The sequence below is a fragment of the Mustela lutreola genome, chromosome 1, assembly GCF_030435805.1.
Source record: "Mustela lutreola isolate mMusLut2 chromosome 1, mMusLut2.pri, whole genome shotgun sequence".
Classification (NCBI taxonomy): Eukaryota; Metazoa; Chordata; class Mammalia; order Carnivora; family Mustelidae; genus Mustela; species Mustela lutreola.
Window position 1 is genome coordinate 147,001,174 of NC_081290.1, and position 15,438 is coordinate 147,016,611.

A 15,438-nucleotide genomic window follows, 5' to 3' on the forward strand; every position below is an offset into this window, starting at 1 on the left:
TGTTTGTTTTAGGAATCTGCAGCTGGGACAAAGAGAAGAGTACGCAAACTATGGGGAAATATCACGCCATATGATTATAAACAGTACGAGCACAGAATAACTTTACTAGTCAGAAATGTAGTTAATAATAAGCAATGTAAGTTAATTATAAAACCATAGTTACCATTTTTCCTCAATGGTAGTTTCTCATAAAAATTAAGAGGTAAAGCACTTAGTCTATTGGGTGCTAAATTTAGAAAAAAAAAGTAACTTCACTTGATTTATGTATATAGCTACCAAATATTTGGTGCCTGTAAGAGAATTCATTTATTGTATCATTTAGTTAACAGCAATATTGGATAACTGATTCAAAGTAATTCTAATTCCTCTTATATTCTTGCTTTACAGCTTGGCTCTTCCTCTTCTGTGCCTTTTACATCTATTTTTTCTCAGCTTTTTATGACTGTTGTGGTTCCTCTCATTATTGGACAGGTAAGATCTCCAATTTTACCTGCCTTTTTTTTTTTTTTTTTTTTTTTTTGGTCAAATTGTGAATTCTGATACAATGTCAGGACAATCGAGAGAAAAGATAGAGAAAAAGACATTTAAAGAAAACATAAAAGACTGTGAAACACCAGGTTTCATCCATCACCATATTCCCACTTTTTATTTTTTTATTTAATATCAATCTGCTTTGCAGATAGCTTTACATAGGGATGCCTGCACAGAATCTTGATTTTTTTTAATTTATTATCTGTACTTCATAGCCATGTATTTAGCTTAAAAATACCTAGCAAATCATTTCCTTATTCTGCTCCTTCTGATAAAGTCTCAGCATTATAACTGTTGTTGGCAACAAGCATCTAGCTGGCTGGCTTCTTCGTAGACCCCTTCAACAGCCATGATCATATTTGTGATCATGTAATTAATAAAATAAACACTTAATTCTATTAGCTCTTAAAATTAGATCTTAGAAAATTTAGTTTCCTTTATCATTCTTATTGAATTAGACTAATGGGAGAAATTCTTATATTTAACCTCTTATAGCAAGTTAATAAGCATGTAATTGAATTATAACATACAAATTTAAAAACACAGGAATGGAGCACAGAATTGTACCACTAAAATCAGTGAGTCTTAGGAAAATAGTATGTCAGGATGGTTACGAACACAAACGTTGATTAAAGAACAACTAGACTCTAGTTCTTAGTTCTACCTTTTATTTGCTGTGTGACTTTAGACAAGTCATTTGATCTCCTTAGCTCCAAGTTCATAATTTACCAACTTGTATGATAATACCACCTATCTCAAGCAGTTGTTGTGAGGATTAATTAAAATGTGGATGCATGTAAAGTTTTTGTCATCACAGAGCCTGACACAGGTAAGTGCCCTACAGTGTCTATGATCATCATTGTCAAATTCCCTATAAATACTAAATGAGAAGCAACTCTTTGATATATTAAATAGAAAAACAATTATGTCTGTGCACATGTTACATGTATATACATATAATATTTACACACTGTCTTAGGCTTGGTTCTCTGGGAAAGAGAGTGTGAGACTGAGGTTTCTATACAGGAAGTTTCCTTGAGGAGAGCCCTTGGGATGAACACCTTTGGGAAAGTAAGAAACGTAGGACGGGGAGACGGTGCAAGACAATGTAGTTCCAGCAAAGGCTTCTAGCTGCACTGACCCCACTGAGGACCAGAGTCTTAATAGACTTTTGCACTGACGAGGCATTAGATACTGGCTTCCCTCCACTCGCCCTGAGAGGTATGACCTTGGCAGAGTCTGCAGTGTGAGTAGCAGTTCCCAAAGAGGAACTCATCAGGGATCTCTAACATGCCCTGCAACGTGGGAACAAACACCTCATTGCAGGTGACACCCCACAGCACCTGCTACATGTCTCCATTTTGTTTTTAAATTTTATTGTTATACTTAGAAAACGAACTAAATTTAGGGGAAGAGAGAATGATTTAATGGTACTCAAAGAATACCATTTAATTAAATACAGAATAATACTTGGAAAAATGCTTCTACAGTGCTGCTCACATCACAGGTCTTCTGCTAAATTTTGTCCCTTACCTCTCTAACCTCTTTGCCACTTTCCTACACTCTTACTTCCCTAGCTTTTCTCAATTCCTACTTAATTTTTCTGTTTAGAGTATCCTTCCCCATCTACCTCCCCACCCCAGCTCATTGTTCATGTGACTCTTTATTTATTTTTTAAAGATTTTATTTATTGATTTGACAGGCAGAGATCACAAGTAGGCAGAGAGGCAGGCAGAGAGAGAGAGAGAAGCAGGCTCCCTACTGAGCAGAGAACCCGATGCGGGGCTCGATCCCAGGACCCTGAGATCATGACCTGAGCTGAAGGCAGAGGTTTTAACCCCCTGAGCCACCCAAGCGCCCCTCATGTGACTCTTTAATTTATACCTTCTTTGAATCACCTATCTGAAGTATGTTTCCCTGGTTGTTTATTGTCTTTATCATAGCACCTTGATTCCTTTCTTGGCCTTTGCCTGTTTGTCTCTCTCATTAGACTGTAAGCTTCATATTTGTCTTGTTCACCATACCCAGATGATAGGTAACCAATAAATAATGTATGGAATGGGTGAGTGAGGGAATGATGGATGAGTTTTATGAACAGTAAGGGAAATGCTGTTGTATAGAGGCATAACAGAACCTGCCTGCCCTTCTCAGCTCTGGACAGTTTAAGCTGTGGTTATTATTACTTTAAACCCATATTTATTTTTTTCTGAAAATAGTTCTGAATATATTTCTGAAAATAGTTTTATATAACCTGAGGCTCACACGTTCTTTTTTTTTTTTGTGGATCTTGGAAATATCTCTGTTGATAATAAAAGTTTGGCTTCAAACATATAGACAAAAAATACCTTTGTCTAATATTTAAAGATATATATATATAAAATATATATATGGTTATATGTATACTTAGTTACATACATAGTTATGTAAGCTATGTCATCAAGAATATATATCCCGGGACGCCTGGGTGGCTCAGTGGGTTAAGCTGCTGCCTTCGGCTCAGGTCATGACCCCAGGGTCCTGGGATCGAGTCCCGCATGGGCTCCTTGCTCAGCAGGGAGCCTGCTTCTCTCTCTGCCTCTGCCAACCTCTCTGCCTGCTTGTGTGCTCTCTCTTTCCCTCCTTCTGCCTGACAAATAAATAAATGAAACATCTAAAAAAAAAAAGGAATATATATCCCAAGAGAGTAATATATTGTTAGAGTGTTCATCATTGCTTGCCCAGTAGTACAGTATTACGATAAATTATAACATAATAAAAATAGTCAAAAAGTAATATAGGTGGTTTTAAAAAATCCTTCTACTACCGAAGTCCTTTAATGGCTTTTCTCAAAGAGGAAAACATATTTGCATCTACCGGCCCACCTCTTGTATTCTAGTTTTAGGAATTAATAATCATACCCCCAGTCTCTACCTTCAGAAACCACCTGCCTCCTCTTTTTCTGTACATCCTCACTCCCTTACATTCAGGCAATCACTACATGCCTCCATTTCTGCTGCAGAAGTCGTTCACATCTGGCATCTGCAACCACACCCACACGCCAGAGAGGATGTCACAACTTCGTCACCTCTCTTCTAAATTATTGCACCTCTTGTCCCTTCTGTGAGCCTCTCCCCATTCCTAGTCAATGTCTTCACTGCCTCCAGGAAAGCCCTAAAAAAATCAAATGTTGTCCTTCTTCTTAAAAAGGCCTCCCCTCCCACCCTGCCCCCGCTGCCTTTTGCCCATTCCTTGTGTGGCCCACAAAACCCCTCACAGTCTAGCCCCACCCTGCTTCTTCCCTGTCACCTCCCACCATCCCCTTCCTTCTGCACCAGGCCTGCACCACTCTCTTGCCTGGCCACGCCCCTTCACTGCCCCTGCTTCTCAGCTTTAGTTAGGTACTGGCCTTTCCTACCAGTAAACTCCTTCCTTAAGACTCAGCACAAAGGGGCGCCTGGGTGGCTCAATAGGTTAAAGCCTCTGCCTTTGGCTCAGGTCATGATCCCAACATCAGGCTCTCTACTCAGCAGGGAGCCTGCTTCTCTGCCTGCCTCTCTGCCTAATTGTGATCTCTGTCAAATAAATAAATAAAATCTTAAAATAAAAAAAAAAGTCTCAGTACAAAAATGTCCTTTGGTGTGCCGTGCACCTGCTCTGACGGCCTCGTTCTAGACTAAATGCCAGTATTCATATGGTACTTGATTCATAATATTCATCGGGAGCAATTATAATTAATCCGGGAGCTCCTGAGAAGCAGAGATGATTAATATATTTAATAAATATACTCAAAAGTAGGATGTGGACTGTATAAAAACACTGGCTGAAAAAAACTTCAAATTTATCCTCATGGAGCCCCCAGTAGTTTATTTTATTTTATTTTATTTTTTCAGTGTTCCAAGGTTCATTGCTTATGCACCATACCCAGTGCTCCATGCAATACATGCCCTCCATAATACCCACCACCAGGCTCAAGTCCTCACCCATCTCCCCTCCAAAATGCTGCTTGTTTCTCAGAGTCCCTAGTCTCATGCTTCCTCCCCCACTCTGATTCCCCCAATTCACGTTTCCTTTCCTTCTCCTAATGTCCTCCATGTTATTCCTTATGCTCCACAAGTAAGTGAAACCATATGATAATTGACTCTCTCTGCTTGACTTATTTCACTGAGCATAATCTCCTCTAGTCCTGTCCATGTTGATACAAAAGTTGAGTATTGATCCTTTCTGATGGAGGCATAATACTCCATTGTATATATGGACCATATCTTCTTTATCCATTCGTCCCTTGAAGGGCATCTCGGCTCTTTCCACAGTTTGGGGACTGTGGCCATTGCTGCTGTGAACATTGGGGTACATATGGCCTTTCTTTTCACTACATCTGTAGCTATTTTACCTAGATTTCCAGCTTTACTAGAGAAACACATAATTGGTCTCACCTTGTTTCAAATTTATGACCCCCAATTTAAAATATCACTAAACACTTCCTAAAAATCCTACTGTATTTCCTTACAAGATTATTTCATGCTCTTTTGTAATTTTAGGTTCTTCCCTAATACTCTCCCACTTTCCCATTGCACCTGGGTCTCACTGACTTTGCTTGTATTTTGCAAACCTGCCAGCTCTGATGAGCTGTACCAGCTGTTCCTTCTGCTTGGAGCATCTCACTGTCCACCTTCTCAGAAAGACCTTTCCTTACCCCGCTCCAGTGGCTCCCCAATCGTCAGTGTCATATCATCCAGTTTAAACCTCTGCTTAGGACCATGATCTTCCTCTTGTTGATTTGTTCGTTGTTTTGCTTTCTATTTATCTTCTTAAGGTGGAATATAAGCTCTATGGTACCAGGGACCTTTTCTGTTCATTTATCTCTGTATATGTTTGTAATTAGTTGACCCACCAAAACTTTGTGATGTGGTATTTGGGGACCTTGTTAGAAGGACTCATATGTACTACTTCAGAGAAAGGAACCTAGGCAAGGTAATCTCATCTCTCGATTGTAACTAGAGGTGGCACATGATGTATATTTCTATTAGATTTGTATGTATATCTTTAAAAAAGAGATTTTTTAATCATTATCTTTTAAATAAACAATGGGAACTAGAGGGAGAAGAAGACCAGGAAGGAAGAGGTGAAAATGTTTTCCTTAATCTTCTAGTCATAATAAAGCTTCATTATTTAATTTTTTACTTGTGTTACTGAGAGTTAATTTTATTCTGTTTTTCTGTGTTTTCCCCATACAGTACTTCTTTTTGGTTGGACTCAGTATTGACTGACTGCAGTGTGATGCAGAGTCTGGTTTGATTTCTGCCACTGCCTGACCGTGCATACAACTTCTGGCCCTCACTTACCTCATATGTAGAACAGGAGTTATCTTCTAGCTCAAAGATGCTGTGACTCTATGAGCTACGTCTTTCCATAGATGGTTGAGAGATTGCATCTTCTGTCAGTTCTAGAAATAAATTAAACGTGTCATTGCAATATTTCTTTTTTCCTGATAAACCCTTCGATACATCTAAATCCTTATGACAATTACTTATTTCATGCTTTATATTGAGAGATTTATGAATACATGTTAACAAACTAGAACTTCCACCACCTTTGAAAAACATTTTTCAAAACAGTGTGCTAAACCCCACCTTTATTCTAATAAAATTTTAGGTTGACTTTTCATATTAAGTAATCTTCAGCTGAAGCTGAAGATAATGTTATTAATGCTAGTAAAATTTTACATTTCTAAAATTATACTAGGTATGAACTATTTTCATTGCTTCACTTGAGTTGCTCTGAGAGGACAGGAGCTGTTGAATTATGCAGTGGGATATCCTGGTAGACAGTGTATGATAGAAATAGCACCAAATCAGGACTTGGAAATAAGAATAGCCACTATTCTCCAGGTACAGGCCCTTGTTCTAAAGCATTTTACATTTATTGAATAACTTAATCCTCACTGCCATGGATCCATTTTACAGATGAGGCACAGGAAAGTTAAAGATTTGCCCAAGACTACAAAGAAAGAAGCTCCAAAGTACATACCTTTAACCACGAAGCCCTGTTCCCTCCCTCAGGAGGTTGAGGTCATATTCTTTGCTCATACACCCTCCTCCCAATGACTTTTTAACATTTTATGCCAGTTTTTCAGGCTCTCTTGCCTTTGTTTTCAAGTAAACTGAGCAGGATAATATCTGACCAACTTCTCTCATGAGACAATGTAAATAATACTTAAGTAGATGATGGGTGTTTACCATATCCCGTGTACTTTGACTGTTTATACTTTTTAGATATTATTTTGAATCTACTCAATATTTAATAAAATATTTTTAAAGAAAAGTGTTAATATAATTGGATTTGATTTTGTATCCCTGGCTATACATTTCAACAGACGATTGAAGAAAAAAACAAACTACTTTATGTAAATGTATAGATTCAGTGGAATAGAGGATAAAACTTGAAGAAACAATCTCAAGTCACCTTGAAGAAAAATAAATCTTTAAAACTCAGACTTAATATGAGGAACTATCTATCACATATCTCCACTCAAAAATCAATTTATAAATATAAAGACAGAGTAGAAGGGAGAAAAGCAAGAAAATGCCCCAGAAAAAAATTGGAGAAAACTAAAATGATGGATATTACACATCTCAGTTATCTCAGTATATGAACATTCGTCACCTAAGACATATTTTCTCAGATTTCCAGGAGGTTATATAATAATTGATATGTGGCTCAGCTTATTAAAAGTACTGGCATTCAAATCTAAGTTTCCCTTTAAGCTCTCCTGGTGTTTAATGAAAAATAGAGAAAATCAAAATGAAGAAAGTGAGATGATAAAGTTTCCTGAGGAAGATGTTTTTCCTTCTCAGTCCTTGGGGAACAGCAAGTCAATGAGGATTTGTCATCTAATGTTGAATCCCTAAGTTTCTGTGATCTCTGAATGCAAATGAATTAGTATGGATCCTGAAGAAAGCTACAACTGGCCACCTTATCAAGATGCCTTTTCCCAGGGCCCCTGAGTGGCTCAGTGGGTTAAGCGTCTGCCTTCGGCTCAGGTCATGATCTCAGGGTCCTGGGATTGAGCCCCACATTGAGCTCTCTGCTCAACTGGGAGCCTGCTTCCCCCTCTCTCTCTGCCTGCCTCTCTGCCTACTTGTGATCTCTCTCTGTCAAATAAATAAAAATCTTTAAAAAAAATGCCTTTTCCCACCTCATCCTGACTTTCTCCCCACCCCTCCCTGCAAAGAGGGAATTCTGAGGCACCTATATCAGGTTGGGTTGCTATCTCTAGCAAAGGCTTGTTTCCTAGAAAGTTATTACGTGTTTCTACAAGGCAAAGAAATTTGGAGAATTTTAAAATGACACCGATTCTTGATAAATGGAGGATGATTGTATCAGAAGTGTAAGTAGCTGAACAAAGAGAAGATGGGGTTTCCTGACATTTATATCCAAAGCATATCTTTAAGGCATATCAATGTTACTTCGCCCAGTAGTTCAGGAGAGATTTTAACACTTTTCTCAGTACATGGTTACAAAAAGAAGCCGCTTTGTGAATTTAATTTTAGGCAGGTAGAAAAGCTCTATGGAGCCTGGCAAACTTATAAAATGGTTTGCTTAGAAAACACAGACAAATATCACTACAAGACTAAAAACAGTGAAAGATGATCTGTTTTCACCTAGGGTTATTGCTTAACTTGTGGCTCTGTCCAATTTCCAACTTTGTAGTTGTTTTCTTTATTGAGATTAAGTATCCAGCATTAACACTTTGATGTGTTTAGAAGACAGGCGTTTTGGGTAAGAGGTTGCAGGACTTAGGAGTCCATATTTCCTGCCATACTGAAAAAGTCCTACTGTACTGTGAGACTCTGAGTACTTGGTATTGAGGAAAGAGGTAATTAGGTTAACTAAGTCAAATTGCAGCTTATAAAGTCGATTGATGATTAGAGATTTGTCTTGGTTTTTAAAATGGCTTTGACTTCCAGGTTATGCCTCATTCATATTTATCTTATTTATTTTGTCAGTGGGGTCAGTGGTGGTAGAAGACACTTCTGCTTTGGGAATTGGGATCTTACATTCTATAACCTATTGCAGAGAGAGGACATTTGTTTCTTTAATCATTGTATATTGAAACAAGATTGGAGGACAGCATCAATTTCAATAACTCTGTGTAATTTCCATTTATTTTGCTTCCTAAAGGAGTTGAGTTGTATTAAATTTGGGCAACTACTAGTTTCATGCTATCAAATATAATAGATATGAAATAAACTCTTAAATGAAGTCTCTCTGAACAAAAAGAGAAGAGCTTACCCCCACAGGGGTATATCTGAACATGGAGCCATCTGGGAACCTCAAGTACTATTATCCAAAATTTGTGTTCTAATGTATCAGCCCATTAACATTGTGTGGCAGAACTGCTCTTAACTTCTCTCTACCTTACTACAGTTTTCTTAAGTAATCTCTATGCCCAACGTGGGGTTTGAACTCATAACCCTGAGGTCATGAGTCCCATGCTCTACCGACTGAGCCAGCCAGGTGTCCCTATCCTTAACCTTAAGGAAAGAAATGAACACTGGAACTAAATTACTATGGTTTGGGATCATATCTACAAAAAGAAAAATCACAAGTTTTTTTTTTTATAAATTCAGTGTAATTTTAGTTACTAGATTTAATTTTTTTTTAATCTTTAACCACTATTTGTCTACATATATAAAAAACACTGTTTCTCCCCCTCCGATTCCCCCCAACTCATTTCTCCTCTCCATCTCCCAGTATCCTCCGTGTTATTCCTTATGCTTCACAAGTAAGTGAAACCATGTGTAATTGACTCTCTCTGGTTAACTTATTTCATTCAGCAAGTCGGAGGGGGGAACAAACCATGAGAGACTGTGGACTCTGAGAAACTGAGGGTTTTGGAGGGGTAGGGGTGGGGGTTTGGGAGAGCCTGGTGGTGGGTATTATGGAGGGCACATATTGCATGGAGCACTGGGTGTGGTGCATAAACAATGAATTTTGGAGCACCAAGAAAAAATTAAGATAAATTAAATTAAAAAGCAAAACAGTTTCTCTTTCATTCCCAGCCCACCCAGCCATCAAGGTGTTGTTCTTGGGGTACTTCGTACCAACTGGTCAGCTTTCTGCTAGAATTTGCTTTATTAATACTGGTATTTCACTTACTGAGTCCTTGAGAATGGATGAAGTTGATCTAATAGCCATTTGTTCAGCGGTTCTCTTGAGAGTAGTTTACTTTGTTTTTGAGTATCTGTGAAGGTATGTTCTATTGTGAATTAAACGTTTTTAGCCACAGAGCAGAAGATGACAGAACCCCATCAGCCTTGTCAGGAGAAGTTCCCTGACCTCATTATTGCTAATGGATCATGGTAATTCAGCCTGTTGTGAAATCTCATGTTCAATTATGCAGAATAATGAGTGACTCGAAACTTAGTATGTCTCAGCTATAGTCCTTATTACAGGGTTTGTTCAGCTTCTCTCAAAAGTGTAAGGTTTTAAGTAGAGTGGTTCACTTTTATATCCAAGCAAAAGTTATCACCAATATTCAGCCTGTCCTGATTTTAAATATCTGATTTGATTTTTAAAGAAGAGAGGATTGCTATGTAATTTCATTCACTCGTCCTTTTGTAGGAGAGTTAGGACAGGTTTATTCATTTTTAAGTATTAATTCTGGAATTCTAAAAGCATGCAAATGGCATTTGTCTTTGGATTCACAAAAACTCTAGATATTCAGAGTTTGAATTATTTAAACTCCCACAACACATGCACTTTTGCTTTTCAAGCATGAGTTATAATTTAATTAAAAACTTCTGGTGCATTGCTTGCATTTTAAATATTAATATGTTCCATGGATCACTTTCGATTACCTACTGTCTTGAAATTCTTGAAGATGTCAGATTTCTAAGATTCCCAAAGTTGCACTTGGAATTGTCTGTTGAGGCAAAGGGGACTATGATAATTACACACATCCATTAGGATCAGCAGAGGAGATAAACTTTGGGGAGGCTTAATGGGCATGTCTCAGTGACAGCTAGCAAAGAGCATTTGGCATGATTAAGGATGGATTTGAATGCAGTTGAAAATCTACTCTCATTATGGACACCAGTGGAAGTTGCACTACAAATGCGAAATCCCCCAGAAGAAGAGTGGTGTGGCACGGAAGCTTTGAAATCCACTGTGGCCATCATCCAAATTATTCTCTTTCCTTTATGTCTTTCTGCTGTCAGAATCACTTTGCGATGCCCAACTCAACTCCCTACATCTTTGAAAAAAGGCAACCTGTTGATCTCTGTATTTCAGATTGTCCGAAGATACATCAAGGATTGGCTTGAAAGAAAGAAGCCACCTTTTGGTGCTATCAGCAGCAGTGTCCTCCTCATGATCATCTACACCACCTTCTGCGACACGTTCTCGAACCCAAATATTGACCTGGATAAATTCAGCCTTATTCTCATCCTGTTCATAAGTAAGTTGGAAGATGGAACATTTTTGCTATCCCCTCCGTCTCCTCTGGAGCAAAGTGGAAGAAATTGTGAATTGTGTCCCCCAAACTCATTGAATGTTAATTTCATTAGAAAATAATATTGAGCTTCATCTTATATGTGCTCAGTGACTTTATCCTGTGTGTCTGTTCCTTAAGAAGACATCAGTTACATATTTATGATTTAATGTCCTTTGTTTTTTATGTTTGATTTATAGTAGTTGATGCCAGATGAAAGAAAGCATGGGATCTGTCACATTCAAATGTTAGATTGAATACTTTTTGCCAATATATTTTACTGTAACGTTGAGCTAATCTTACCCTTTATTATGAGTTAAAAGTAGGATTTATTTACTTAATACTGTCATTTTCTAAGTATAAGAGTTGACTGAGTTAGTTAAAATGTGGACATTTGCATCATCTTTTCTACTAAACTATACCCAAGGTAATTTCATTTTAAGAAGCGGCAAACTATGAAATGCAAGTAATTGCAAGGATCAGAAATCAACTTTTTGTTCTGTTTATCCTGTAATAGCAAAGACAACTTTGTAATTATAAAGATACCTAAGAATCTTTTCTTATTAAAAATCAACGTGAGTGGGGCGCCTGGGTGGCTCAGTGGGTTAAAGCCTCTGCCTTCGGCTCAGGTCATGATCCCAGGGTCCTGGGATCGAGCCCCACATCAGGCTCTCTGCTCAGCAGGGAGCCTGCTTCCTCCCCCCTCTCTCTCTGCCTGCCTCTCTGCCTGCTTGTGATCTCTCTCTCTGTCAAATAAATAAAAAATCTTAAAAAAAGTTAAAAAAAAAAAACAACGTGAGTTATTCCAAAATATATATTATATGCCACTGCAGTTATGCAATTTACTATAAATACCCACAGCATAAACCAGCTCTTTCTAAATTGAACAAATTAAGTAACCAAGTCTCAAATCAAGGAGGGTTTTAGATTTGCAGAGTAGTAGACATCATAGATGATGCCTGGGGATATCTTCCATAAGAACGAATTTAGTCCCACTAACTTTGATGATTCTACCAGTTTAGCAATGTGTGTTTGCTTTTCTACTTGAGTTCATAAGCTGCAGATTAAACTAAGCGTATGGTAAATACGCTACAGATATTTTTATACCCCTAATTTAGATTCAACCTTTTTTTTTTCCAGTATTTTCTATCCAGCTGAGTTTTATGCTTTTAACCTTCCTCTTTTCAACAAGGTAAGTGATATGGTATCTCTTGTGGTTGTTAGTTTTTTAAATGACAAATCGTGCTATTTACTTGGCGTCTGTGCCACTGTGCTAATCTAGTGTTTCTCTGTCTCCTGATCATTCCGTCTTCCTCCTGCCACCCTCAGGTTGTAGATATCCCGAAGGGTTTGTCTGTGGCCCTGTGTCACCTGCTCACATCGTGTGCTTAGGTGGCCTCCGCCATTCTGCTGGCTCAAGCTGTCAGCTTCCTGCTGTTAATTTTCATGCCGGGACCTTGCATTCCAGTGTTTTTCCTGAGTTCCAGCACTATTTATCACTAACCATTTAGATATCTTCACCAGTCTTCAGAAGACATCAGTCTCCAGATGGAATTAAAATTTTTCCCTAGTACTGCCTCTTCCTCTCTCATTTCTTTATTGTTAGTGGGATCACCATCCACAGAGTTACTCAGACTAGAATCCTTTGCATCATTATTTTTAAAATTTTTAAAATATTTACATTTTTAAATATTTTAAATATAAATAAAATATAAATTTAAATATTTAAAATATAAATATATTTTAAATATTTTTTAAATATTTATAAAAATATAAATATGAAATATTTATATTTTAAATATTTTGAAAATATTTTTTAAATACCTTTGTAATTCTTTTGAGCTCTCAAAGCCATTTCCCTAATTTGGGCTCTTGTTGCCTCTTTTCTCCCTGGACTATTGTAGTAGATAACTTGTAAGTATCTATCTTTATTTCTAAAATGAATTTTTCTTATGTATTTCATACTGCTTCCAATAACTCAAAGTTCTCATAATAGTCTCTTATCATAATAGCATCATAATAGCTCTTATCAGAGATCTTCAGTGGTTCCAGGACCCTAGAATGAAGTTCACTTTGCGGGGGCTAAGTGAACTACTACTAGATTCAGCCTGTCTAAGCTTCAGGTTGAGGTAAAATCTTTGCTGTTCCCTGGAGGAACCTCATACATTCTCATTTCTGCTACTTGCTTAGGCTGTCCTCATTAAATTGGTCTCTATGCCCTAGTTCACCTTTCCTATTCTTAAAGGCTCACCTCTAATACACCTTCTTCTACCAAATCGTACATTCAACAGATAATACTTAAGCCTTCAGTACGAGGAAGTTACCACAGTGAGTACCACAAAGAAGAGATGATTTTGACCTTGCATGGGTTTATAGAGTAGATATATGTCTGATAACTAAGTGTCCTCTCAGTAGACAGGGAGCCAACCTGTAGTCAATTCAAAGAAGAAAGCACTTCCAGAAAGAGTGGTAGAACCAGGCTTCATGGAAGAGATGGGATTTGACAGGAATTATAAAGAATGGCTAATTATTCAGCAAACCAGCAAAACAAGATGCAGAGAGGAGGTTCTTGGTGGAGGGAAAAATAATGCAAATGTGGGACACACACACACACACACACACACACAGTGGGACAATAGGAGTAGAGAAAGATTAAAAAATAATAACAGTAACTAGAAAGGCAGACTTGGACCAGATTGCTGGGTGATGGCAGTGAGTTGCCATGAGGGAAGTGGCCTGGGGCTTTTTTTGGTTTGGTTTGTTGTTTGTTTGTTTTTGGAGAGAGAGGGTGTGTGCACTTGCACATGGGAGCAGGGGGGCAGGGGCAGAGGGAGAGAGAGAATCTGAAGCAGGCTTCACGTTTAGCACAGACCCTGATGCGGGGCTGGATCTCAGGATGGTGATATCATGACCTGAGCTAAAACCAAGAGAAGGACGGTTAACTGACTGAGCTGCCCAGACTGCCCAGGGCCCAGGTTGTTCTTGAGATCTGAAACAGTGGCAGAGCAGCGTTGGGTTCAGCCCTTGCATTGGGCACTTGGCTCTTACAGCACTTGGCATCGCATGAGACTGATTGTAAACAGTCAATAAAAATTTGATTGGTGTAATCGGAACAATTTTCCCTAGCTTGTGGTTGTGATTTATAAAGGAAGAGTGAAGCCTAGAGCCATTAAGACATGAAGAAAATGTGACTTAATTGGGTAGTGTAGGAGTCAGAGCTATTTTAAAGTTCTCTTCGTAAATGGTTTGTTATGTCGCCCTAGAAAAGATGTGTGCCTTTCCCCAGCTGTTTGTGTGCTGTGCTAGTCCTTGTGGCAGAAGTAGAGCCACTCATCCTGTCCTATTCTGTCAGACTGGGTAGGATGCAGATGTCCTGTCTGTGGCTGAAAACATGCTGAAAAGCACAAAAGAGCCGCTGCTGGAACGGCTGAAGGAGGGCTGGGGCGGAGAGGGTGTCCCCACTGGTTGGATGGAAAGTGAGAGTTTTCAGTGCGGAGGAGACTGGATTTCCGTAAGGCCTTGAGATCCTAAGACCCTATTATTCTGTGAAGTTCTATTGCCTTTGGAACCTGTTCAGCTGTCAGATATGCCCCTTCTTTAATAAACAGCAGACTAAGGAATGGCTGTCACCATGCTCCTCCCACATTGGTCCATTAAAAACCAGGGATTTTTGAATTGAATAAAATTCAGAAGATGGTTGTATTTTTGTTTTTTGTTTTTCACTATGAGAGACATCATTTGTGCCTAAGGATTTTATTGGAGTAATAAAAGATACCAATGTTTACTGAGCCCTGCTCTACGGCAGGCACTGTGTGAGGACCATACGTACGTTCTTTCATGAAAGTCTGACAGCAAAGACTAGGATACAATACATTCTTGTTGCTGTTTTGCTGATGAGGACCCGTACTTAGAGTAGTTTGGTTTAATAGCTCTCCTAAAATCAGAATCTAGTAATTTAATAACGGATGGCAAAGAGTACATGTGGAATTAAAATCCATTTCCATTTGACATTTGCCCACACTTTTCCCACTGCACTAAACTATTTCAATTACTTTTAAAATTCTTAAATGCTTGTTTTGGTTAAGGAATCTGTAGAGAGTGTTTAACTGGATTCTTCAAGTTTACTCACACAAGCAAATTAGTCAAAGACACCAAGAGTGTGAACTAGGACCCACTGGTTTATATACTCTGTTGAGTTTCATTTTCTCTTTCTACTTTTTGTTTCTTTCTATTTAAAATTAGTGAAATTGGCCTGTTCTCTCTCTCTCTCTCTCTCTCTTTTTACCAACTCACTAAATCTATAACCAGTCCAGATATTGATACAAAAATCTCCACATGGAACTCAGTCTCTTTTTTTTATACAGTATGCCTCCGACCCCTGATGATGGAAATTTAGCATAAAGCAGGAGAGACCCAGCCAAGAAAATTCAACTTTC

The 15,438-nt window shown here is 38.3% G+C and overlaps 1 protein-coding gene and 1 long non-coding RNA gene across 11 annotated transcripts in view; one reads left to right on the plus strand and one right to left on the minus strand.

Moving 5' to 3' along the window:
• Positions 1-15,438, plus strand: part of SLC10A7 (solute carrier family 10 member 7) — a 257,319-nt gene that overhangs the window by 205,191 nt on the left and 36,690 nt on the right. For 4 of the 10 annotated variants that reach the window (XM_059175961.1, XM_059175941.1, XM_059175970.1 and 1 more), the window contains 3 exons: positions 388-471; positions 10,804-10,969; positions 12,143-12,194. In XM_059175961.1, coding sequence (XP_059031944.1) covers positions 388-471; positions 10,804-10,969; positions 12,143-12,194 — 302 coding nt within the window. Of the gene's footprint in view, positions 1-387; positions 472-5,744; positions 5,892-10,803; positions 10,970-12,142; positions 12,195-15,438 lie in introns of those variants that run through there. The other 6 variants (XM_059175993.1, XM_059175981.1, XM_059175989.1 and 3 more) reach the window with 4 other exon arrangements.
• The window catches only part of LOC131832698 (uncharacterized), a 57,344-nt gene that overhangs the window by 40,007 nt on the left and 1,899 nt on the right, over positions 1-15,438 (minus strand). Inside the window, exon 2 of the long non-coding RNA XR_009354144.1 lies at positions 5,853-5,953. This is a non-coding gene — a long non-coding RNA (uncharacterized LOC131832698). The remainder of the gene's footprint in view (positions 1-5,852; positions 5,954-15,438) is intronic.